We start from the raw sequence: 27,004 nt of genomic DNA, 5'->3' as shown, positions 1-27,004 counted from the left end.
GTACCTGGGTTTAACGGCGTGTGCCACCACGCTCCGATAATGCTTTTTGTATCTTAGTAGAGACGGAGTTTCACCATATTAGCCAGACTGGTCTCGAACTCCTGACCTTGTGACTTGCTGGCCTCAGCCTCCCAAAGTGCTGAGAGCCAGGTGTGGGCCACCTTGGTTTTAGTATGACAATACCTTTTTTTTTTTTTTTGGAGTCAGTTTCGCTCTTGTTACCCAGCCTGGAGTGCAATGGTGCGATCTCGGCTCACCGCAACCTCCGCCCCCTGGGTTCAGGCAATTCTCCTGCCTCAGCCTCCTGAGTAGCTGGGATTACAGGCATGCACCACCATGCCCAGCTAATTTTTTGTATTTTTAGTAGAGACGGGGTTTCACCATGTTGACCAGGATGGTCTCGATCTCTTGACCTCGTGATCCACCCGCCTGGGCCTCCCAAAGTGCTGGGATTACAGGCTTGAGCCACCGCGCCTGGCCTGACAACAATACCTTTTTTTTAGGACATGTATTATCAAGTATTTAAAGGTCAAGTATCATGTGTGCAATTTATTATCAATTTACACTTAAATTGTGCACCTTAAAATGTATTCATGTGAGTAGAAAGTTTTAAAAGCATAATGCTAACAATAAATAAATCTACTAGACTGGGTGTGTTAAATGTTCAAGTTTTCCTTAGAATCAAAATTTTCAAAAAAAAAAGAGTAAATATTTAGTCCAAACATGCTGTTAATAATAAATTCTTTATTACATTGATACTAGAATAATATTCTGATAATAAGAAATAATTCTACTATCAGTGTAATAAAGTCTCCATCCTTTCTTCCTGAAAGCCCATTTTGAAGCTCTGTGAGGAAGTACAGACCTAGGAACTTCAGATGAAGAGAATAGCTGAGTATTATTGCCTTTTTTTCTTTCTTTTCTTTTTTTGAGACAGAGTTTCGCTCTTGTCGCCCAGGCTGGAGTGCAGTGGTGGGATCTGGGCTCACTGTAACATCTGCCTCCCCAGTTGAAGAGATTCTCCTGCCTCAGCCTCCAAAGTAGCGGTGTAAGATACAATCTAGTTCTCTGAATTTCTCTTCAAAAGTTCAGCCAGGCGGAGCGCGGTGGCTCACGCCTGTAATCCCAGCACTTTGGGAGGCTGAGGCAGGTGAATCACTAGGTCAGGAGTTCGAGACCAGCCTGGACAACATGGTGAAACACCGTCTCTACTAAAAATGCAAAATATTAGCTGGGCTTGGTGCTGAGCACCTGTAATCCCAGCTACTCAGGAGGCTGAGGCAGGAGAATCACTTGAACCCGAACCGTGGAGGTTGTAGTGAGCCAAGATTGTGCCACTGCATTCCAGCCCAGGTGACAGTGCGAATCTCCATCTCAAAAAAAAAAAAAAAAAAAAAAAAAAGAAAGAAAGAAAAGAAAAAAATAAAAAAGAAAAGTTCTGCCAGTTAACTTCCCTGTTCTTTGTTCTGAAACTCAACTTTCCTGTTCTCCATGCCTCCTTGCCTCCAGTTACTGTAAAAAACCTTCCTGTCAGCTCTAATCAATATCTCACATGTTCCCTTGGCTGCCCACTCTGCACCTATTTCACCCTTCGAAACCACACGTCCCACCACTGTGACTCACATTCTCCTTCCCCTTCAAAACCGCACATCAGTGACTCAAACATCTCCCTTCCCTTCCTTATTTGGGGAAAATATTCACAAACAGCCAATAGGGTCAGTTTACACTCTGCGGTTGGAACCCAACTCATGGAGGAATGACACAGATGTACGGACCCTGCATTATAGAGAATAACCCCTGGCTGGACGTGGTGGCTCACGCCTGTAATCCCAGCACTTTGGGAGGCAGAGACAGGAGGATCACTGGAGTTTGAGACCAGCCTGATCAACAAAGAGAAACCCATCTCTACTAAAAATACAAAATTAGCTGGGCGTGTTGGTGGCACCTGTAATCCCAGCTACTAGGAAGGCTAAGGCAACAGAACAGCTTGAACCCGGGAGGCGGAGATTGTGGCCAGCCGAGATTGCCACTGCACTCAGCCCTGGCAACAGGAGCGAACCTCCGTCTCAAAAACAAAAAAAAAACAAAAAAACAAAAAAAGAGAGAGAGAGAAACGCCTTTGCCTTCCTTATAGGTGTGCTCACACCACTGCTCCATCCGGGAGATGTGCCCTTCTATAGAAGTAAATTGCCTTGCTGAGAAAACTTTGCCTGAGTGCCCGTTTCACTTTACAGCATCCAGCATTTTTTTTTTTTAAATCTCCAACAGCTGGGATTACAGGGGCCCACCATCACGCCCTGCTTTTCTTTTTCTTTTTTTGACAGTCTCGCTCTGTCATCAGGCTTGAGTGCAGTGGCGCAGTCACGGCTTACTGCAACCTCCGCCTCCCGGGTTCAAGCAATTCTCCTGCCTCAGCCTCCCGAGTAGCTGGTACTATAGGCGCGCGCCACCATGACCAGCAAATTTTTGTATTTTAGTAGAGACAGTGTTTCACCGCCTTGGTCAGGTTGGTCTTGAACTCCTGACCTAAGGTGAACCACCTGTCTCGGCCTCCCAAAGTACTGGGATTACAGGCGTGAGCCACCGTGCCCAGCCTGCCTTTTAGTGGAAAGGCTTATAGCTGGTAAAAACTGGAAAAAAAATAAGGTCCAAGAAAATAAAAATTAAAAAATAAAGGCTTACAGTCTACACGTGTTCATATTTACATACAGAAATAGGTACAACCTGAAAAACTATGTTTTTTCTATTCGAATGTAATGTGTCAAAAATTTTGTAAACGACATCAAGACAACGCCAGATTATCAGATGAGACATTTCTTGGCAAAAAAATGGAAGTCAGAGCCCTCTTGAAACCAGTTTTCTGCCAGTGCTCACCAGGAATACGCCGGAATCTCCAGGTTCCTGAGGCCGGAGGACGCGGGGAACAGCAAAAAATCCTTTTCCTTTCGGAAGGGGAAAAAAAAAAGGTTGCTTTCTAGGGTTTTGAAGAAGGGAGCACAGCGGATGGACGCATTACAGAAAACACCCCGCGGAGGCGGGACAAACACACTTCCCGACCAGGCTCCTGAAGGGGACCGACCGAGCATGCGGCCTCTCCGAACTGGCTGCGCTGGGAAGACCGACAGCCCCTGGAGAAACCAGTGAAACGAGCCGGATCCGAGAAGCTCCTGGGCAATCGCGCCGAATCCTTCCGTTGCCGCCCCCCTGCTATCGCCTGGACCCGCAAACAGGTGGAACTCACCACAGCAGAGACCACTATTAAGGAGAAACAGCAGAGACCATGCAGAGCCAGCGCCAAAAAAGATGGCGGCTGCGCGCTGACGTCACTTCCGCTCCGAGCTTCGTGCCGGGCGGGGCGCGGGGGCTGGAACTTCAGCCGTGTAAGACCCGCTAGAACAGACGTTCTCCTTTTCCTCTTGATGGGTGCGGACGGGGCCTGTGTTTGGCTCAGGGAGGGGGATGTAGAAACAGGTCTGGAGAAAAAGGTGACGTTAGACCCTGGCCTCTGAACGGAACTGTGGGCGAGGGGTCGGCGAGTACTCGGGGCGGTTTAGAGGTGACCCGGCCTACCCGCTGTACAGGTGGCCGGTCGGGCTGAAGGGCCGAGATGGAGGATGGGACGCACGCCAGGGAATGCGCTTCCAACGCTTTTCCCCGGAGGGCGCAGTGGCTCACGCTTGTAATTTCAGCACTTTGGTAAGCTAAGGCAGGTGGATAGCTTGAGTCCAAGAGTTCGACACCAGCCAGGGCAAAATAGCAATCTCTTGGGGGGTTTTCTTTTTTTTCTTCTTCTTTTGGAGAAGGAGTTTAGCTCTTGTTGCCCAGGCTGGAGTGCAGTGGCACGATCTCGGCTCACCGCAAACTCCACCTCCCGGGTTCAAGCCATTTTCCTGCCTTACCCTCCCCAGTAGCTGGGATTACAGGCATGCGCCACCATGCCTAGCTCGTTTTTTGTTTTTTGTTTTTGTTTTTGTTTTTGTTTTTTTTTTTTTTTTTTTTTCAGACGGAGTCTCCCTTTGTCGCCCAGGCAGGAGTGCAGTGGCGAGATCTCGGCTCATTACAACCTCCGCCTCCCTGCTTGAAGCGATTGTCCTGCTGCAGCCTCCTCAATAGCTGGGTATATTACAGGTGTGTGCCATCATGCCCGGCTAAAATTTTGTATTTTTCTTAGAGACAGGGGTTTCACCATATTGGTCAGGCTGGTCTCCATCTCCTGACGTCGTGATTGTGTGTGTGTGTGTATAAAGCTTTTCTGTATGCCTCTCCTCATGTTCCTAGAGCCTTTTCATGATTCTTCCGCATTGATAAATGTGAATGAATGCCAGTGAATGGCATGGTCTATTTCTTCCATTCATTCAGGCTTTCATAGGCCTTTATTTCTTTGTTCGCTATTTTCCAGAACCTACTGATTCCATTGCGTTTTCTTTTTTCTTTTCCGTTTCTTTTCTTTTTTTTTTTTGAAATGGAGTCTCATCTTTCTACCAGGCTGGAGTGCAGTAGCGCAAGCTCAGCTCACAGCAACCTGTCTCCCAGGTTCAAGCGATTCTCCCGCCTCGATCTCACGAGTAGCTGGGATTGCAGGTGCCAGCCACTATGTGCAGCTAATTTTTTGTATTTTTTTACTGTAGGGGGGAAACCCTGCAAGGGCCATGGCAGGGGTCTGAAGCCTCAGCCTGTTCCCATATAAATATTGATTTAGAAAAGAATTAGAAATGTAGGCATATAGTTATTCCTTTATATAACCATATATAATTTTTAGTTACTTCTAATCATAAAGATATATACTCAACATAATCTTTAATTTTACCAATGACTATTGGTTTATGAAGCATGCAACTGAGGTGACACTGTAAACAAAGTAATCCTAAGGAAAGATGCTCTAAGCCCTCTGTCACGCCCACATAAGGGCTGCTGGAGGGCGCCTCGGCTGTGTGGCAGCGTCAGTGCTGTGAAAGTGCCTGCTGTTTAGCCAGTTAGGGAAGGAGATCTCCAAAGTGACCGAGACATCTCCTTCCTGGGGGGAGTTAGGAGAAAACTCCGCTTCTCCAAGTTCTTGTGGCAAGGCCTGACAGCTGTCAGGGAAGCCCACAGACATCTGCAGGCTTAACTGTCTCTGTGTGATGCTGTGCTTCAGTGGTCACGTTCCATGTCTAGTCTCACATCCTGCTTCTGCACCTGGTTTCTCTTTTTCTTAAAAGATAAAAATTAATAATTTTTTTTTTAGACGGAGTTTCGCTCTTGTTACCCAGGCTGGAGTGCAATGGCGCGATCTCAGCTCACCGCAACCTCCGCCTCCTGGGTTCAGGCAATTCTCCTACCTCAGCCTCCTGAGTAGCTGGGATTACAGGCACACGCCACCATGCCCAGCTAATTTTTAGTATTTTTAGTAGAGACGGGGTTTCACCATGTTGACCAGGATGGTCTCAATCTCTTGACCTCGTGATCCACCCGCCTCGGCCTCCCAAAGTGCTGGGATTACAGGCTTGAGCCACCGCGCCCGGCCAATAGTAGCATAATCTTAGTGTCCTTGATATTTCTAACAAATATGCGAAGAGTACTGATGCATTAGCTTTTTCCTCACCTTGGCTACTTTAAAGTCTTGGGCCCTGTATCTTCAAGACACGTGATTTACCTGATCCTATCACTGACCACCATTACCTCACCCTATTTCCCTGCTCCCTGCTTTGTACTCAATAAAAGAGTACAGGCACTCGGGGCCACTGCAGGTCTGTGAACTTTGGTTAGCAGTGGACCCCTGAGCCCAAACTCTTCTTTTCTCTATCTTCGTGTCTTTTATTTCTACAGTTTCTTGTCTCAGCACCAACAGGGAGGGGCTCACAGAACCCTATAGGGCTGGACCTTATATTTATAGAGACGGGGTTTCACCACGTTGGCCAGGCTGGTCTTGAACTACTGACCTTGTGATTCACCCGTCTCAGCCTCCACAAGTGCTGGAATTATAGGCATGAGCCACTGTGCCCGGCCACATTTTCAATATAACAATACTTTCTATAAATCTTGATTTTTTTTTTTCTCTCTTCATCAAATACGTATTTCTGGCTGGGCACGGTGGCTCATGCCTGTAATTCCAGCACTCTTGGAGCCTAAGGTGGGAGGACCATTTGAGGCCAGGAGTTTGAGACCAGCCTGGGCAATACAGCAAGACACCCAGTGTATGAAAAAAAATAAAATTTAAAAATTTTTTTTTTTTTTTTTTTTCTGAGATGGAGTCTCACTCTGTCACCCAGGCTGGGGTGCAGTGGTGACAACTCAGCCCACTGCAACCTCTGCTCCTGGGTTTAAGCAATTCTTCTGCCTCAGCCTCCCGAGGAGCTGGGAATATAGGCGCATACCACCACACCTAGCTAATTTTTGTATTGTTAGTAAAGATGGGGTTTTACCCTATTGGCCAGGCTGTTCTTGAATTTGTGACCTCAAGTGATCCACCCACCTGGGCCTCCCAAAGTGCTGGGATTACAGGCGTGAGCCACTGCACCTGGCGAAAAATAGGTATTTCTATTTGTTATTTTTCTGATCTTACCACATGGGCCAGGACCTCGTTGTTAAATAGCACTGATACCATTCTCCCCAAGTTTATTCAGAATAATCCCAACAAATCCCAATAATCCCAATGAAAATACCAGAATATTTTTCTGGAGTTACATACATTGATACTAAAAGTTTATGTGGAAGCACAAACATCTGCTAATAATCAAGAAAACAAAATGAGGCTGGGCACGGTGGCTCAGGTCTGTAATCCCATCACTTTGGGAGGCTGAGGCGGGTAGATCACGAGGTCAGGAGATTAAGACCATCCTGGCCAACATGGTGAAACCCCATCTCTACTAAAAATACAAAAATTAGGTGGGTGTGGTGGCGTGTGCCTGTAATCCCAGCTACTCGAGAGACTGAGGCAGAAGAACTGCTTGAACCCAGGAGGCAGAGGTTGCAGTGAGCCAAGATTATTGTACTCAAACATGGTGACAGAAGGAAACTCCGTCTTGAAAGAAACAGAGAGAGAGAAAGAAAATAAAACCAACAATGAGCAACAGATATTAAAACATACTATAGACAGTTTAAACACAAGGCAAAGAATTACTTTAAAATAAAAATAAAACATACTGGCCAGGCGCAGTGGCTCACACCTGTAATCCCAGCAATTTAGGAGGCCAGGGCGGGCGGATCACAAGGTCAGAAGATCAGGACTATCCTGGCCAACATGGTGAAACCCCATCTCTACTTTAAAAAAAAAAAAAAAAAAAAAAAAAAAAAAGACGAAGGTCAAGAGTTTGACTTTTATTTTATATAAAATAAAACATACCATAAAGCCTCCATAGTTAAAATTATGTGGTACTAGCACATGAAGCAGAAACAGACTAATAAGATATCTAAAAATCTACCCAAGAACGTGCAGAAATTTGGTTCATAAATCTGGTATTTTACTGAGCGTGGTGGCTCACACCTGTAATCCTAGCACTTTGGGAGGCAGAGGTGGGAAGATCACTTGAGGTCAAAAGTTAGAAACCAGCCTAGTCAACATGGTGAAACCCCGTCTCTACTAAAAATACAAAAAAATTAGCCAAGCATGATGGCAGGTGCCTGTAATCCCAGTTACTCAGGAGACTGAGGCAGGAGAATCTCTCGAACCTGGAAGGCAGAGGTTGCAGTGAGCTGAGATCATGCCATTGCACTCTAGCCTGGGCGACAAGAGCAAGACTGTCTCAAAAAAAAGAGTATTTCAGATTGATGGGGCAAAAAATGCCATTTGTAATGGAAGGTCTAAGACAACTGGTTAAACATCTAAAAAAAGATGAAGTTAAATCTATACTTCACAGCATATATAAGAATAAACTCCAGCCGGGCGCGGTGGTTCAAGCCTGTAATCCCAGCACTTTGGGAGGCGAAGGCGGGTGGATCACGAGGTCGAGAGATCGAGACCATCCTGGTCAACATGGTGAAACCCCGTTTCTACTAAAAATACAAAAAACTAGCTGGGCGTGGTGGCTCATGCCTGTAATCCCAGCTACTCAGGAGGCTGAGGCAGGAGAATTGCCTGAGCCCAGGAGGCGGAGGTTGCGGTGAGCCGAGATGGCACCATTGCACTCCAGCCTGGGTAACAAGAGTGAAACTTCGTCTCAAAAAAAAAAAAAAAAAAAAAAAAAAAAAGAATAAACTCCAAATGGACTAGGGATCTAAATGTGAAAAATAAAACCATACCTGTATGTAGGGTGTTTAAGTGATTTCTTGGCTGAGTAAGGAAAAAGATGTGACCACAAGGCAGCAGTGGCACACAAACTTTAATTAGGATGTGCTTTGACAGGTTAGCAGTGGCAGGAGGTAGCAAACAGCAAGAGTATCCACAGGCTTCTACTGAGGGTCACTGTTCAGAAAGGGTGGAAAGGAAGAGAGACTCCCAGATGAGAAGGGAAATGAAAGAGGGGGGCTTATATGACTAAGTGATGATGCTCAGCAGCCTGGCAGCGTATCTTCCAGTTTAAAAGCTCTGAAGGGCCGGGTTAGGTGGCTCATGTTAATAATCCCAGCACTTTGGGAGGCCAGCGTGGGCTAATCACAAGGTCAGGAGTTTGAGACGATCCTGTCCAACATGGTAAAACCCCGACTCTACTAAAAATACAAAATTTAGTCGAGCTTGGCGGCATGCACCTGTAATTCCAGCTATTCAGGAGGCTGAGGGTAGAAGAATTGCTTGAACCCGGGAGGCAGAGGTTGCAGTGAGCCAAGATCGTGCCACTGCACTCTAGCTTGGGCAACAGAGCAAGACTCCATCTCAAAAAAGAAAAAAAAAGCTCTGAAGGACAAGTCTTGTCAACATGGTGAAACTTTATCTCTACTAAAAATATAAAAATTAGCCGGGCATGGTGTCAGGTGCCTATCATCTCAGCTACTTGGGAGGCTGAGGCAGGAGAATTGCTTAAACCTGGGAGGCAGAGGCTGCAGTGAGCCGAGCCGAGATTATGCCACTGCACTCCAGCCTGGGTGACACAGCAAAAGCCTGTATCAAAAAATAAAGCTCTGAAGGACAGCCAGGAGATGGGGTTTTCATAGCCCCTAGAGTTATCTTGTCGATGGCTAGCAGATATTGGACATAGTTTCAGAGAATACAAAGCAGGCACACTCAAAATGGATAAAAATAGGCTTGTTCAGGCTATGCTTCAATCAAGTGTGTTAAAATTTCAGTTTGGAGGCCGGGTGCGGTGGCTCAAGCCTGTAATCCCAGCACTTTGGGAGGCTGGGGCGGGTGAATCACAAGGTCAAGAGATGGAGACCATCCCAGTCACCATGGTGAAACCCCGTCTCTACTAAAAATACAAAACATTAGCTGGGCATGGTGGTGTGTGCCTGTAATCCCAGCTACTCAGGAGGCTGAGGCAGGAGAATTGCCTGAACCCAGGAGGCGGAGGTTGCGGTGAGCCGAGATCGCGCCATTGCACTCCAGCCTGGGTAACAAGTGTGAAACTCCGTCTCAGAAAAAAAAAAAAAAAAAAAAAAAAATTTCAGTTTGGGAGGTTGGGCTGTTGGGAATACTAGTGGGATGAACACTGGAATACAAATACCTCTTTGAGTCCCTGTTGTCAACACTTGGATATATATGCTAAAGTGGAATATCTGGATCATCTGGTAATTCTGTTTAGTCTTTTTTTTTTTTTTCTAGTTCTAGCTCTTACACTTAGGTTTTTAATCCATTTTTTTAATCATGCCTTTTTTTTTTTTTTTTTTTTTTTTTGAGACGGGGTTTCAAGCCGGCTTGTTGGTCTAGGGGTATGATTCTCGGTTTGGGTCCGAGAGACGGGGTTTCGCTCTTGTTACCCAGGCTGGAGTGCAATGGCGCGATCTCGGCTCATGGCAACCTCCGCCTCCTGGGTTCAGGCAATTCTCCGCCTCAGCCTCCTGAGTAGCTGGGATTACAGGCACACGCCACCATGCCCAGCTAATTTTTTGTATTTTTAGTAGAGATGGGGTTTCACCATGTTGACCAGGATGGTCTGGATCTCTTGACCTCGTGATCCACCCGCCTCGGCCTCCCAAAGTGCTGGGATTACAGGCTTGAGCCACTGCGCTGAGTCCATGCCACATTATTTTTAATTACGTATAAAGATTTAACATGTCACCCAGGGACCATTTCACCCACTGCTGTTTTGGCCACCAGTCTTTTGTCTCTCTCTTCGGCAATGGTGAGGCGGATACCCTTTCCTCGGGGAAGAGAAATCCATGGTCTCTTGCCCTTGCCAATAACAAAAATGTTAGAAAGTTAAGTGGCAAAGCTGTCGTCATGGCATCTTTCACATGAACCATGTCGGAAGATTGAGGGTGCCTCTTTCTGTTGGTGATCACACCAATTCTTCCCAGGTTAGCACTTCCAGTCACCATACACAGGTTACCAGTGTCAAACTTGATGAAATCAGTAATCTTGCCAGTCTCCAATCTGAATCGGATCATTCACTTTGATAAGGGGATCGGGGTAGCAGATGGTGCAATCATCATGAGTCACCAGATAAGGGATTCCTTTTGTGCGTACAAAGATTTTTCTCAGTCTGCACAACTTGTACTTGGCCTCCTCAGGCGTAATACGATGTACAGCAAAGCGAACCTTGGTGTCACAGATCAGACACAAGTTCTCTCCTGTCTTGTCAATGTTGATGACATCCATGAATCTGGCAGGGTAAGTTATATCAGTTCGGACCTTGCCATCAATCTTAATGAACTGCTGCATGAAAATCTTCTTTACTTCATCTCCTGCCAAGACATACTTAAGTCTGTTCCTTACGAAACTGATGAGGGGGAGACATTCTCTCAAGTTGTGGGGACTGGTGGATGGACGAGGAGCAAATACGCTGGTCAATTTATCCAACATTCAATGTTTAGAGCTGCTAACCCCTTCAGATGCTTCTTGGGACCACAAGCCATGGCTGTATTAGGCAAGGAAAGAGCTTTTGATCCTTTTTTTTTTTGTCTTTTTCAGAGTCTTGCTCTGTTGCCCAGGCTGGAGTGCAGTGGCACCATCTCGGCTCACTGCAACCTCTGCCTCCTGGGTTCAAGCAATTCTCCTGCCTCAGCATCCTGAGTAGCTGGGACAACAGGCACAAGCCACCATGCCTGGCTATCTTTTGTATTTTTAGCAGAAATGGAGTGGCATCATGTTGGCCAGGCTGGTCTTGAACTCCTGACCGCATGCCTCTGCCTTCTGAAGTGCTGGATTACAGGCTGAGCCACCACACCCGACCTTAATCCTTTTTTTTTTTTTCAGATGGAGTCTTGCTTTGTTGCCCAGGCTGAAGTACAGTGGCATGATTTCATCTCACTGCAGCCTCTGCCTCCCGGGTTCAAGTAATTCTCATGCCTGTCTGCCGAGCAGGAGGGATTATAGGTGGGTGCCACCACCCCCAGTTAACGTTTGTATTTTTAGTAGTGACAGGGTTTTTGCCATATTGGCCAGGCTGGTCTTGAACACCAGCCTCAAGTGATCCACCCACCTTGGCTTCCCAACTCAGCCTACCAAAGTGCTAGGATTATAGGAATGAGCTACTATGCCTGGCCAGTAACTTCTGTTTTATTATATTTCTTTTTTACTGTGGTAAAAAACACATAAAATTGAGCCATAATACTTTTTTTTTTTTTTTTTTGAGGGAGGGGCTTTGTCTGTTGCCCAGCCTGGAGGCAGTGATTTGATCATAGCTCGCTGTAGCCTCGAATGCCTGGGCAATCCTTCTGCCTAAGCCTCTCAAGTAACTGAGACTACAGATGCACACCACCATGCCTGGACAGGTTTTAAAAATTTTTGTGGAGGCCGGCCACGGTGGCTCACGCCTATAATTCCAGCACTTTGGAAGGCCGAGGCGAGTGGATCATGAGGTCAAGAGATCGAGACCATCCTGGTCAACATGGTGAAACCCTGTCTCTACTGAACATACAAAAAATTAGCCGAGCACAGTGGCGCATGCCTGTAATCCCAGCTACTTGGGAGGCTGAGGCAGAAGAATTGCTTGAACCCAGGAGACGGAGGTTGCCATGAGCCGAGATCGCGCCATTGCACTCCAGCCTGGGTAACAAGAGCGAATCTCCGTCTTAAAAAAAAAAAAAAATTGTGGAGATGGGGTCTTCCTACATTGCTTAGGCAACAGGCTGAAACTCTGTCTCTACAATAAGTACGAAAAATTAGCCAGTGTAGTTGTGCACGCCTGTAGTCCCAACTACTGGGGAGCCTGAGGTGGGAGGATTACCCGAGCTCAGGTCAAGGCTGTAGTGAGCTGCGACTGTGCCACTAAACTCCAGCCTGGGTGACAGAGTGAGACCCTGTCTCAAAAAAAAAAAAACAAACATCAAAGTCTTAGAATTATCTCTTTTTAGAATTGATATGTAAGGCTGGGCTCAGTGGCTCATGCCTGTAATCCTAGCATTGTGGGAGGCCAAGGTGGGTGGATCACCTGAGGTCAGGAGTTCGAGACCAGCCTGGTCAACATGACAAAACCCCGTCTCTATTAAAAATATAAAAATTAGCCAGGCCAGGTGGCACGTGCTTGTAATTGCAGCTACTCAGGTTGAGGCAGAAGAATCTCTTGAACCCAGGAGACAGAGTTTGCAGTGAGCCGAGATCGTGCCAGTGCACTCCAGCCTGGGTGACAGAGCGAGACTCCATCTCGACAATAACAACAAAAAGAACTGATTTGTAGTAGTTGTACACTACTGCTTTGAATGCCTGGACTCATGTAATGCCCTGCCTCAGTTTACTATGTAATTGGGATGGCAGAAGCATAGCACCTAAGCTCAGACTTTTTTGTTTTTGGTGAAGATAGTATCTCACTCCATTGCCCAGGCTGTTCTCAAACTCCTGAGTGTTGGGATTCACTCAGGGTAGTTGGCAAAACATTAAGGGAAATATTATAGAAAGTTTTAAGATTATAGTCTCAAACCTTTTGGAAAGCTGAAAGGTTTTCATTATCTTGTATTATGGGACAGGCTGAAAGCAGCCAGTTCTTACCTTAGAGTATTAGGTAATAGGGTGAACATTAAGGTTAATAGAAGCTTCCCCGGTTAAGTCTGTTTACCCCACATTCCTTTGTCTCTCCTCTAACTACTTGTTTACTCATGTAAACTTTGTGCCGGATGACCCTCTCAGGGGGAGACTGAAGAGGGATTACCCATTAATAGTGTTTGTTCTGGGTCCTGGAACCAAAGCTTTTATCATTCGTAAAACCATTCTTTTAACCATGTTAATTATCCACTAGCGTGTTGACTTAGAACCTCTGTTATTAAATCTATACTGAATGAATGCGAGGAAGAACAGCTAGTAAGGGGTCAAGTAGCTGCCATCACTCTCTGAGAGCAGAGATGACCTCCCTGGTTCACTTGCATCACTGTACTCGAGTGAGTGAGTGTATTTCATTCATCTGTCTCGGAGTCAGGGTTTGCAGGACAGACCCCCCCCGCAGGTTGTGATCGTCTCAGGTGGTGACCCCGACGTGATCAACACCACAGCTGGTGCCCTGTGTGTCCCAACACCTGAGCTCAAGTGATCCTCTCCTCTTGGCCTCCCAAAATGCTGGGATTGTAAGCGTTAGCCACCATGCCTAGCCCAGAAGTTTTTACATTACATGACACTTTTAAGATCCAGTTGGTCCTAGTTCTCCATAAATCCTTTCAGAGTATTGAAAATAAAGCAAATCTTATAAAGCTTTTTATATTTTATGATTTTTATCTCTGATAAAAACAGTACAATCATTAAAAACTGCAGAATCCTATCAGAAATGAAGAGGGGTACAAAGGTAACTAAGTAGGCTGGGCACGGTGGCTCAGGTCTAGGCAGGTAGATCATGAGGTTAAAGAGATCGAGACCATCCTGGCCAACGTGGTAAACCTCGTCTCTACTAAAAATACAAAAATTAGCTGGGCGTGGTGGCAGGTGCCTATAGTCCCAGCTACTTGGGAGGGTAAGGAAGGAGAATCACTTGAACCTGGAAGGCGAAGGCTGCAGTAAGCTATCACACCACTGCACTCCAGCCTGGTAACAGAACAAGACTCCGTCTCAAAGAAAACAAAACAAAACAAAAATAAAACAAATGCACTAAGTACAATTAGCAGTAACTGGGCAAAGTGGCTCAGGCCTGGAGTCTCAGCACTTTGAGAGGGTGAGGTGGGAGGACTGGTTCAAGACCAGCCTGGGCAACATAGCAAGCCCCCATCTCTACAAAAAATTGAAAAATGTAATTAGCCAAGATCCTGTCACTGTGTTCCAGTCTGGGCGACCGAGCAAGCCTCCATCCAAAAAAAAAAAAAAGAGAGAGAGAAAGAAAGGAGGGAATGAGGGAAGAAAGGAGGGAGGGAGGGAAGGAAGGAAGGAATTAGCAAATTCCCAACCCCATGATAAGTAATGCCAGTGCCATCAACTCCAGGAATGTAAGGTTCACTCTGGCTGATTTGTATCAGATCTTGATTTTGTCATCTCAGGTCATAGTGGGAGATACCGAGTCCCTCCGTGACCACTGAGAGAATGCTTTTTTTCTTGAGATGGTCTCGCTCTGTCACCAGGCTAGAGTGAAGTGGCGACCTCAGCTCACAGCAACCTCCGCCTCCCAGGTTCAAGTGATTCTTCTGTGTCAACTTGGTGCATGCCACCACACCCAGCTAATTTTTGTATTTTTAGTAGAGATGGGGTTTCACCATGTTGGCCCGGATGGTCTCAATCTCTTGGCCTTCTGATCCTCACGCCTTGGCCTCCCAAAGTGCTGGGTTTACAGGCATGAGCCACTGCGCCCAGCCCAGAATTCTTTACTGCTAACACTAGTGGGCCTGTTTCTGGAGGCTCTCCCCATGTATCCTGCAGAACCACAGTTTAGGGCCAGGCACAGTAGCTTGGCTTGTGTACAAAGGGGTATGTGTATCAGTTGGCCTTTACTGTGTAATATATAGGCCCAAAACCTACTAGCTGAAAACAGCAGCTACTTAGCAGAAGCCTCTTGAGGATGTACTTGCAAACCTCAGTTCTGCTGGTTTCTACTGGTCAAAGAAAGTCACAAGACTGGCTCACATAAAAATGAGACAGATTTCACCGTCACATAGTAATCTCAAAAACTTGTGGCCATCTGTAATCTACCACAAGGTGTTATTGGGCCTGTGTCAAGAGGTCTATTCCTTTTGCCACCAGATCTGTCTAGTAGCTTCTGTGACAATGCACTTCCTTCTGGGTCTCTCTCTGCAAGTGCAGTAAGTGTACATGGGAATCACGTTATTCAAACAGCCTAGTATACTTTGTTGGAAAGAAAAGGTATGAATGAACATTTAAATTTAAAATTGTAATTTTTTTTTTTTTTTTTTTTGAAACGGAGTTTCGCTCTTGTTACCCAGGCTGGAGTGCAATGGCGCGATCTCGGCTCACTGCAACCTCCACCTCCTGGGCTCAGGCAATTCTCCTGCCTCAGCCTCCTAAGTAGCTGGGATTACAGGCACGCGCCACCACGCCCAGCTAGTTTTTTGTATTTTTAGTAGAGACGGGGTTTCACCATGTTGACCAGGATGGTCTCGATCTCTCGACCTCGTGATCCACCCGCCTCGGCCTCCCAAAGTGCTGGGATTACAGGCTTGAGCCACCGCGCCCGGCCTTGTAATGTTTTATATTAGCAAAAAAATATACAAATTGGGCCGGGTGCAGTGGCTGACGCCTGTAATCCCAGCACTTTGGGAGGCCAAGGCGGGTGGATCACCTGAGTTCAGGAGTTCAAGACCAGCCTGGTCAACATGGTGAAACCCCGTTTCTAAAATATGTGTATTTTATATATATACATACACACACACACACACAAATTTCAAACATCAAGAATAAAATAATTTTGAAAATATATGAGAAATACAGAGCTGAACACAATGGGACAAACAGAGAACAAGTAAGATGCTAGAACTGAATCCAAATTATTACTAATTATATGTAAGGCACTAAATGCACAACATTAAAGGATTGTTAATTGGTATGTTTCTTTTCTATTTTTTTTTCGAGACAGTCTTATTCTGTCACCCAGGGTGGAGTGCAGTGGTGTGATCGCGGCTCACTGCAAACTGAATCTCCCAGGTTCATTCGATTCTTCTGCCTCACCCTCCCGAGTAGCAGGGACTACAGGGGCGCACTACCATCCCCAGCTAATTTTTGTATTTTTAGTAGAGACAGGGTTTCATCATATTGGCCAGGCTGGTCTTGAACTCCTGACCTCATGATCCACCCACCTTGGCCTCCCTAAGTGCTGGGATTATAGGCGTGAGCCACTGTGCCCAGCCATAATAACTTTTTTAAAAAAGATCTCCTTGTGTTGCTCAGGCTGGCCTCAAAGTCCTGGGTGTAAGCAATCCTCCCACCTTGGCCTCCCAAAGTGTTCAGATTATAGGCATGAGCCACTACTTTTAACGTAGGCTTGTCATCCACCTGTCCTGACCTCCCAAAGTGCTGGGATTACAGGCATGAGCCACCACACCTGGCCGATGATTTTTTTTTTTTTTTTTTTTTTTGAGATGGAGTCTTCCACTGTTGCCAGGCTGGAGTGCAGTGGTACAATCTTGGCTCACTGCACATCCACCTCCTGGGTTCAAGCAACTCTCCTGTCTCAGCCTCCTGAGTAGCTGGGATTACAGGAACATGCCCTCATGCCCAGCTAATTTTTGTATTTTTAGCAGAGACAGGGTTTCACTGTGTTGGCCAGGATGGTCTTGATCTCTTGACCTCATGATCCGCCTGTCTCGGCCTCCCAAAATGCTGGGATTACAGGCATGAGCTGCCATATCCAGCCCCAACCGATGACTCTTATAGCATATAGATTAAGAATTTAGAATAAATAAGAACATGCACCAGGGACAGTACATGACAGTCATAATCTATAAGTATTGTTCAGGGACAATAAAGCTTATCAAGGAATACAAGGTTGACTAACATTAGAAAAGCAATAAATATAAAGACTACATTTATTTATTTTTTAATGGAGTCTTGCTCTATTGCCCAGGCTGGAGTGCAATGGTGCAATCTCCACTCAATGCAACCTCCAATGCCCGGGTTCAAGTGATTCTCCTGCTACAGCCTCCCAAGTAACTGGGATTACAGGTGCATGCCACCACACCCAGGTAATTTTTGTATTTTTAGTAGAGATGGGGTTTCACCATTTGGCCAGGCTGGTCTCGAACTCCTGACCTCAAGTGATCCACCCATCCCCGCCTCCCAAAGGGCTAGGATTACAGGCATGAGCCAGCATTCCCAGCTGGAAGAGTCCATCAAAGCATTCACTCACTCAAGTTTTTTTTTTTTTTTTTTTTAAGATGGGGTCTTGCTTTGTTGCCTAAGCTGGTCTAGAACCCCTGGGCTCAGGCAATCCTCCCAAGTAGCTAGGACTATAGGCATGCATCACCACACAGTTTCACTGAAGTATTTATTAGGTACCATCATGGGCATGGTACAGTTCTAGGTACTTGAGTTTTATCAATAAATAAACATGATAATCACAGAGGCTGTGCTGGAAGCATTTAATAAATTCAAGAGGAATTCAGCCTTACAAATTATGAAATATTGGGAAACCATTCATCATATAAAAACTGGACATAAAGCAAAAACCTTTTCTGTAAGAGATAGCCTCTTCAAAAAAATAAATAAGAAATAAAAACCTACAGCCAAGCCCATAAAATGGAGCTCATGTCTCACCAGAACTACAAAGACAAATATGCTGCTATTACTACTTTGAGTTGATGGTGTGCTGGAGGTTGAAATCAGTCCAATAAAGCAAAAATGTATATATATATATATATACATACATACATATATATATATATATACACACACACATATATAATATTCTTGCAATACAAAGCTATATATATATATATACACATACATACATACATAAAACCTAATGATGGAATAGTAAGAGTCATGATTTATAGATTATCTGACTGCGTATGTAGAAAGGGAAAAGAATCATACTAAGTACTTTGGACTGAGCGATGACCTCCAAAATTCTTTTTTTTTTTTTTTTGAGACGGAGTTTCGCTCTTGTTACCCAGGCTGGAGTGCAATGGCATGATCTTGGCTCACCGCAACCTCCGCCTCCTGGGTTCAGGCAATTCTCCTGCCTCGGCCTCCTGAGTAGCTGGGATTACAGGCACGCACCACCATGCCCAGCTAATGACCTCCAAAATTCTTATGCTGAAGCTCCAAACCCCAATGTGACTGTATGTGAAAATAGGATCTTTAGGAAGTATCATTAAATGACGTAGAGAAATGGCAGTGTTTGTGGGGAGAGGGGGAGGAAGGGAAGGAGGGCGGGAAAGGGAAAGAGAAAGGAGAGAGAGAGAGAGAGAGAGACAGACAGACAGACAGACAGAGACCGAGACCACCAGATTGATTTCTTGGTCTCCATCATGTGAAGACATGAGGAAGTAGGCATTTACATGCCAGAAAAAGAGCTCTCACAAGAAACTAACCATGTTAGCAATTTGATCTCAGACTTCCAACATCCAGAAATGTGAGAATATAAATTTTGGTGTTTTTAACCTCATTTAAAGTTAAATGAATTTGTAAGCCATTTAGTTTGTGCACAGACATCATGAGTGGGATTCATGGACTGTATTAGCCATCTTAACAGAAGTGAGGAGACTGGACTATACTAGATGAGACACTGCCACTTAGACTGTGCCACCTAAAATGGACAGAGAAGGCAGAACACAACAGGCAAGGCTGTTACACTTCTTAGATTTTATAAGATGACACAGTAATAATCAGCTGTGAAAGTACACTGGCAGTTAAGGATGGTTTAATTTCTGCCATGCTCTGCAAGATCCATAGGAACAGAAGAGACCCTTGGAAGAACATCTTTCAACAGTTCACCTCTGGGCCTATATCACCTTGGCTTCCAGTAAATTTTGACATGAATGTGCTACACTGGCAGCCACTAACTGACAGGGGATAAAACGAACTTGCATGATTTATCTCATTCAGAACTTGTTAATACCATGATCCTAGGAATCTAATCACCAAGGTGAGGGAGGCTGCAGTACTGACCTTACCATCCATGACCCTTCTTCACAGATGCCCAGACTCAGGCAACCATGAAGAAGTTGTATTCAGAACCATGAAGAAGTTGTATTAGTCTGTAATTTCAGACTCTCGGATGGCATCAAAGGCCAATCCATGAGCCATTACACACCTTTGCAAGGCATTTAGGACAAATCTGATGATCTCTGGTGTCATGGCCAATAATTAAAAATGGCAACTGATGGGCTAAATGGTAACATTCATACCCTTACATTCATAGAGTTTCTGCCCAGTGTGAATTCTTTCATGGGTACTTAGGCGTGAGGAAACAGCAAATGCTTTCCCACATTCCTTACATACAAAAGGTTTCTCTCCAGTATGACTTCGCAAGTGTACTTTAAGGGCTGAGGAAAACATAAACGCTTTCCCACATACCTTGCATACAAAGGGCTTTTCTCCAGTATGAGTTCTCAAATGTTTACTACGATGTGAAGAAGTAATGAACGTTTTTCCACATTCAATGCATTCATAAGGCTTCTCCCCTGTGTGAATTCTTTTATGTTGAGTAAGGGTTGCAGATCTATTGAAGGCTTTTCCACATTCTTTACACTGATAGGGTTTCTCTCCACTGTGATTTCGAATGTGTATAGCAAGACCTGTGTACTGAGTGAAGGCTTGCCCACATTCCTTACATTCATAGGGTTTTATTCCAGTGTGCGTTCTTACATGTTGAGTAAGGTGAGTTGATCTAGTGAATGTTTTCCCACATTCTGTACATTTGTGTGGTTTTATTCCAGTGTGAATTTGAATGTGCTCATTAAGGGATGAGGAATTTCTAAAGGCTCTTCCATATTCTTTACATTCAAAGAACTTCTCTCCTTTATGAGTTTTCACATGTGCAGAAAGTTGAGAAAAATTAGTGAAGGATTTCTCACATTTCTCAGTCTCTTTGGATTTCTTTCCAGTATGAACTGTTACACAGTGCTTTAGATGTGAGGAAGCTGTGATGGCTCCCCTACATTCCTTAAACTCACAGAGCTTCACTCCAGTGTGGATTCCCATGTGATTATCAAGGCTTGCAAAATACTTAAAGCCTTTTCCACATTCCTTACATTTGTAGGGTTTTCTTGCATTGAGAATTTGAAGATGTACTGCAAGGCCTGTAGTTAGGGAGAAGACTTTTCCACATGGATTAAATTTGGAAAGTTCCTGTCCAACAGAGGGTTCCTTGTGCACAGTGAGGACATCTTTTCCATAACAATTAAACTCAGAAGTGTTCCCTCCATTCTGAGCTCTCATGTGTGTCTTAAGGCAAAACTGTTCACTGAAGACCTCTCCACAATTTTTACAGAGTTTCCATCCACTGTAGCTTGTCTGCTGATGAACAGATAAAAGGATTTAAAACATTTTCAGACATATTAAGAGATTTTACCCACCTAAAGACAGAAACATTATTTTGATGACAATTATTATTTTACTTTTTACTTTTTTGTTGACACAGTCTTGTTCTATCTCCCAGTCTGGAGTGTTAGTGGCACAGTCTTAGCCAACTGCAACCTCCACCTCCCAGGCTCAAGTGAATCTCCTTCCTAAATCTACCTAGTAGCTGGGGTAGCTGGGAATACAGGTGTGTGCTAATGCACCAGCTAAGTTTTTCTATTTTTTTTTTGTAGAGACAGGGTTTTGCCACGTTGCCCAGGCTGGTCTCAAACTCCTGAGTTCAGGTGATCTGCTTGCCTTGGCCTCCCAAAGTGGTAAGATTACACCATGTTCAGTATGTTTTACTTTTTCCAGAATTGGAGTTTCACTCCATTGCCTGGGATATCATGCACTGGTGTGTTCATGGCTCACTGTTACCTCGAACTCCTGGTTGGGTTCAAGGATCATCCTGCCTTAGCTTCCTGTGTAGGTAAAACTTTCAGCATGCACCATCATGCCTGGCCAAACTTTCTTTTTTTTTTTTTTTTGAGATGGAGTTTCACTCTTGTTACCCAGGCTGGAGTGCAATGGCACGATCTCAGCTCACCGCAACCTCCGCCTCCTGAGTTCAAGCAATGCTCCTGCCTCAGCCTCCCAAGTAGCTGGGACTACAAGCACACACACCATGCCCAGCTAATTTTTTTTTTTTTTTTTTTTTTTTTGAGACAGAGTTTCGCTCTTGTTACCCAGGCTGGAGTGCAATGGTGTGATCTCGGCTCACCGCAACCTCCGCCTCCTGGGTTCAGGCAATTCTCCTGCCTCTGCCTCCTGAGTAACTGGGATTACAGGCACGCACCACCATGCCCAGCTAATTTTTTGTATTTTTAGTAGAGACGGGGTTTCACCATGTTGACCAGGATGGTCTCGATCTCTTGACCTCGTGATCCACCCGCCTCGGCCTCCCAAAGTGCTGGGATTACAGGCGTGAGCCACCGCGCCCGGCCCAGCTAATTTTTGTATTTTTAGTAGAGATGGGGTTTCACCTTGTTGACCAGGATGGTCTCGATCTCTTGACCTCGTGATCCGCCCGCCTCGGCCTCCCAAAGTGCTGGGATTACAGGCGTAAGCCACCATACCCGGCCCCCAAACTTTCTGTTTATTTGAGATGGAGTCTTGCTCTGTCTGGAGTACAGTGGTGCAATCTTGGCTCATTGCAATCTCCACTTCCTCAGTTCAAGCGATTCTCGTGCCTCAAGACTCCTGAGTAGCTGGGATTATAGGCAAGTGCCACCACACCCAGATAATTTTTGAAATTTTAGCACAGATGGGGTTTCACCATGTTGGCTAGGCTAGTCTTGAACTCCTGATCTTGTGATCCACCCGCCTTGGCCTCCGTAATTGCTGGGATTACAGGCATGAGCCACTGCGCCCAGCCTCAATTTATTTTTATAGAGACAGGGTCTTGCTATGTAGCCTAGGCTGGTCTCAATCTCTTCAAGCTGCCTCAGCCTCCCAAAGTGCTGGGATTATAGCCATGAGCTACCATGGCAGCCTAGTTTCATAACTACAATTTTTATTTTTATTTTTATTTATTTATTTTTTTGAGACGGAGTTTCACTCTTGTTACCCAGGCTGGAGTGCAATGGCGCGATCTTGGCTCACCGTAACCTCTGCCTCCTGAGTTCAGGCAATTCTCCTGCCTCAGCCTCCTGAGTAGCTGGGATTACAGGCATGCGCCACCATGACCAGCTAATTTTTTGTATTTTTAGTAGAGATGGGTTTCACCATATTGACCAGGATGGTCTCGATCTCTTGACCTCGTGATCCACCCGCCTCAGCCTCCCAAAGTGGTGGGATTATAGGCATGAGCCACCGTGCCCAGCCGATAACTACAATTTTTATAATTTTTCTTTCATGGCTTCATTTCCTGAACTCTTGATTTCTTTCAGATTGAATAATGTATCTTTTGCCAGAATTCTATGCCACTGGCTCTAATTGCTCCAAAAAAAAAAAAAAAAAAAAAAGAAGAAAACTGTGTATTTTAATTGTGTGGGGGGTGGTTTGAGACAGGATCTCACTCTGTCATCCAGGCTGGGTACAATGGCACAATCACAGCTCACTGCAGCATTAATCTCCCAGGCTCAAGCCATCATCCTGCCTTGGTCCCCCAAGGAGCTTGAACCATAGTTATATGCCAACATGCCTGGCTCATTTTTAATTTTTTGCAGAGACAGCATCTCCCTGTTGCCCAGGCTGGTCTTGAACTCCCAGATTCAAGCAATTCTCCTGCCTCAGCTTCTCAAAGTACTGGGATTACAGGCATCGGCCAGCCATTGCACCCAGCCAAATTGTGTAGATTTTCATGAAACTGTTTAAATCCTCAATGCCTAGTTACATATATGGGAATGTGTACTTCTGGGTATTTTCAAGTGACAAGTTATACAGGTTTGGAACATCAGAAAATTTATCACATTCACACTATCTCTCCAGAGACACTGTTCCCTCAAGAGTGCAGGCTACTTCTCTAATTCTCTGAAGCATTTCTCATTTGTGCTGTTTTTTTTTTTTTTTCGTTGCAAACTCCACTTCCTGGGTTTAAGCAATTCTGCCTCAGGCTCTCAAGTAACCGGGATTACAAGTACCCATCACCATGTCTGGCTAATTTTGTATTTTTAGTAGAGATAGAGTTTCACCACGTTGGCCAGGCTGGTCTCGAAGCACTAACCTCAAGTGATCCACCCACCTCAGCCTCCCAAAGTGCTGGGATTACCGACTCAGTTTCTTTTCTTTTTTTTTGAAGTGGAGTCTCACTCCGTCACCCAGGCTGGAATACAGTGGTGCAGTCTTGGCTCATTGCAACCTTCGCCTCTGGGTCAAGCAATTCTCCTGCCTCAGCCTCTCGAGTAACTGTGATGACACGTACCCACCACCATACCTGGCTAGTTTTGTATTTTTATAGAGACAGAGTTTCGCCATGTTGGCCAGGCTGGTCTCAAACTCCTGACCTCAAGTGAGCCACCACCTTGGCATCCCAAAGTGTTGGTACTACAGGCATGAACCACCATATCCAGCCTCTTTTTAAAAATCAGAGATAGGATCTTGCTATATTGCCTAGGCTGGTCTCAAACTCCTGGGCTCAAATGATCCATCTCAGCCTTCCAAGTAGCTGGGATTACAGATGTAAGCCACAGCTCTGACTCTGCTAATTTTCTAGAATGGAATTCTCAATTTTTTTCTGAGAGAGGAAACTAAGAAACATCCCTCATCAATCTTACCATTTGTATCCCACTGAAGATTTCATTCTTCAAAAAACTCTGCTGAAGTGATAACCCTTGGGTTCTAGGTTGTATTTCCCATTCTGAAGTTAAGCAGAAAAAGTAATGTAAGGGTTTAGAGAAGAAATGTTATACTAAAGTGGTTTAAAATAAAAAGTCATTAGTACTTGTTTTCAAATTAAACACAGTAACAAAATAAAAGCCAGAGAACCTTGAGGATTTGGTATTACAGCAAAACTTTGGCTATAAGGATGTGGGGTTTATTACATAACTGATGATATGCTTAGGTAGTTTATTACACACTGCTTCTGTGAAAATATGGTGAACAGGAAGAGATTATCCGGAAAGGAAAGCAGGAAGATCTGGATAAAGAGCATATATCAAAATGATAAACTTAACAAAAAAACCAGAACAGGTAGTTTTGTTAGATCATAGGAATTTGTGACTAGATGGAAAATAAGTCAGAGATATCTGAAATTCTGATAAAAAAATAGCTTAAATCTTCTGAGGCCAAGTACATCTTTAAAAATCTTTTATTGCCGAGCGCGGTGGCTCAAGCCTGTAATCCCAGCACTTTGGGAGGCTGAGGCGGGTGGATCACAAGGTCAAGAGATCGAGACCATCCTGACCAACACGGTGAAACCCCGTCTCTACTAAAAATACAAAAAATTAGCTGGGCATGGTGGTGCGTGCCTATAATCCCAGCTACTCAGGAGGCTGAGGCAGGAGAATTGCCTGAACCCAGGAGGCGGAGGTTGCGGTGAGCCGAGACCATGCCATTGCACTCCAGCCTGGGTAACAAGAGCGAAACTCCGTCTAAAAAAAAAAAAAAAAAAAAAAATCTTTTATTATTATTTTTTTTTAGGACAAAGTCTTACTCTGTCACCCAGGGTGAAGCGCAGTGGCACAATCTCGGCTCACTGCAACCTCTGCCTCCTGGATTCAAGAAATTCTACTGCCTCAGCCTTCCAAGTAGCTTTGACTACAGGCATGTGCCACCATGTCCGGCTAATTTTTTGCATTTTTAGTAGAGACTGGGTTTCACTGTGTTACCCAGGATGGTCTCAATCTCCTGAACTCATGATCCCACCTGCTTCAGCCTCCGAAAGTGCTGGGATTACAAGTGTGAGCCACTGCACCCAGTCAAATCTTGCTTCAGGCAATCCACCCACCTCAGCCTCCCAAAGTGCTGGGATTACAGGCATAAGCCACTGCGCCCGGCCTAAAAATCTCCTTATTCTAGTTGCAAAAACATACAGAACTTCTCATTAGAGTTCTGTTTTATAAATACTCACGCTGAAGAACTCCACTCTCCATTGTCTTCAACTCTTCTTGTTTTAACCAAGAGGTCGGGTTGGGTATGAACAGCTGACAACCTGTGCAGGTGGAAAGACATTAAACGAAGTGGCCCATGCAAGAAATGACAAACCTTCCTATGATTTAGGAGATTTATTTCTACTTTTTTTTTTTTTTTTTGAGACAGAGTCTCTTACTTGTCTCCCAGGCTGGAGTGCAGTGGTGCAATCTTGACTCACTGCAACCTCAGCCTCCTGGGTTTAAGCGATTCTCCTGCCTCAGCCTCCTGAGTAGCTGCGATTACAGGCACCTGCCACCACGGTTAGTTGATGTTTTCTGTACTTTTAGTAGAGATGGGGTTTCGCCATGTTGGCCAGGCTGGTCTCCTAACCTCAGGTGATCCGCCCACCTCAGCCTCACCAAGTGCTGGGATTACAGGGATGAGGCACAGCGCTCGGCCAGAAGATCCATTTCTTTTTTTTTTTTTTTGAGACGGAGTTTCGCTCTTGTTACCCAGGCTGGAGTGCAATGGCGCGATCTCGGCTCACCGCAACCTCCGCCTCCTGGGTTCAGGCAATTCTCCTGCCTCAGCCTCCTGAGTAGCTGGGATTACAGGCATGCGCCACCATGCCCAGCTAATTTTTTGTATTTTTAGCAGAGACGGAGTTTCACCATGTTGACCAGGATGGTCTCGATCTCTCGACCTCATGATCCACCCGCCTCGGCCTCCCAAAGTGCTGGGATTACAGGCTTGAGCCACCACGCCCGGCCACCAGAAGATACATTTCTAATAAAAGCAATGTAATTAAAACAAAAGAGCTGAACAAGCTAAGACCCCCATTTCTGTGCCCCCCAAAATTGGTTATCTCTGACCAATTAAACCCAAATGCAGGCTGACATACACATTTACAAAGCACTAAAACTTTTCTTTTTCAGCGTGTGTTTATTTTTGAGACACATTCTCATTCTGTCACCAGGACGGAGTGCAGTATTGCAATATTGACTCATTGCAACCTCCACCTCCCAGTTTCAAGCGATAATCCTGCCTCAGTCTCCCAAGTAGCTGGGGCTATAGGCACGCCCCACAGTGCTCAGCTAATTTTTGTATTTTTACTAATGACAAAGTTTCACCATGCTGACTAGCCTGGTCTTGAACTCCTGACATCAGGTGATCCACCACACCTGGCCAAACTTTTACATGTTAAGTAGGCTAGGCATGGTGGCTCATGCCTGTAATCCCAGCACTTTGGGAGGCTGAGGCAGCTGGATCACGAGATCAGGAGTTGAAGACTCAGCCTGGCCAAGATGGTGAAACCATGTCTCTACTAAAAATAAAAAAACTTAGTGGGGCGTGGTGGCGGGTGCCTGTAATCCCAGCTATTTGGAAGGCTGAGGTTGCAGTGAACCAAGATCACATCATTGTACTCCAACCTGGGCGATGGAGGGAGACTCTGTCTCCAAAAAAAAAAAAAAAAAAAAAGTAAGTACAAGAAAAAGATGCTTGCTCTCATGGGTAAACAACTCTGCCACTGAATCTCAAACACAACAGTATATTAGATTCATCTTTAGGGATTCAAAAAACACAGATGACTGGGCCCAAACCGTGAAGTTTCCAATTTAGTAGTCAAAGATACGGGAATGAAGATGCACATTTCTGGCCGGGCGCGGTGGCTCATGCCTGTAATCCCAGCACTTTGGGAGGCTGAGACGGGCGGATCATGAGGTCAAGAGATCGAGACCATCCTGGCCAACATGGTGAAACCTCGCGTCTACTAAAAAATACAAAAATTAGCTGGGCATGGTGGTGCATGCCTGTAAGTCCCAGCTACTTGGGAGGCCGAGGCAGGAGAACTGCTTGAACCTGGGAGGCGGAGGTTGCAGTGAGCCAAGAGCATGCCATTGCACTCCAGCCTGGCTCCTGGCGACATAACAACTCTGTCTCCAAAAAAAAAAAAAAAAAAAGTACATTTGATTTTTTTTTTTTTTTTTTTTTTGAGAC

At 45.2% G+C, this 27,004-nt stretch overlaps 1 protein-coding gene and 1 pseudogene across 8 annotated transcripts in view; both read right to left on the bottom strand.

Annotated features, from left to right (window-relative positions):
- Positions 1–27,004, bottom strand: part of LOC101047104 (uncharacterized) — a 56,530-nt gene that overhangs the window by 10,793 nt on the left and 18,733 nt on the right. For 5 of the 8 annotated variants that reach the window (XM_039465409.2, XM_074384657.1, XM_039465405.2 and 2 more), the window contains 3 exons: positions 25,005–25,085; positions 23,710–23,792; positions 17,497–20,392 (listed from right to left, as the gene is read on the bottom strand). In XM_039465409.2, coding sequence (XP_039321343.2) covers positions 19,262–20,392; positions 23,710–23,792; positions 25,005–25,085 — 1,295 coding nt within the window. In that variant the 3' untranslated portion in view covers positions 17,497–19,261. Of the gene's footprint in view, positions 1–17,496; positions 20,393–23,709; positions 23,793–25,004; positions 25,086–27,004 lie in introns of those variants that run through there. The other 3 variants (XM_074384658.1, XM_074384659.1, XM_010349618.3) reach the window with 2 other exon arrangements.
- Positions 10,127–15,513, bottom strand: LOC141581114 (small ribosomal subunit protein eS4, X isoform-like; annotated as a pseudogene).

Source organism: Saimiri boliviensis, chromosome 14 (genome assembly GCF_048565385.1).
Source record: "Saimiri boliviensis isolate mSaiBol1 chromosome 14, mSaiBol1.pri, whole genome shotgun sequence".
Classification (NCBI taxonomy): Eukaryota; Metazoa; Chordata; class Mammalia; order Primates; family Cebidae; genus Saimiri; species Saimiri boliviensis.
This window is presented reverse-complemented; position numbering and strand designations above follow the sequence as displayed.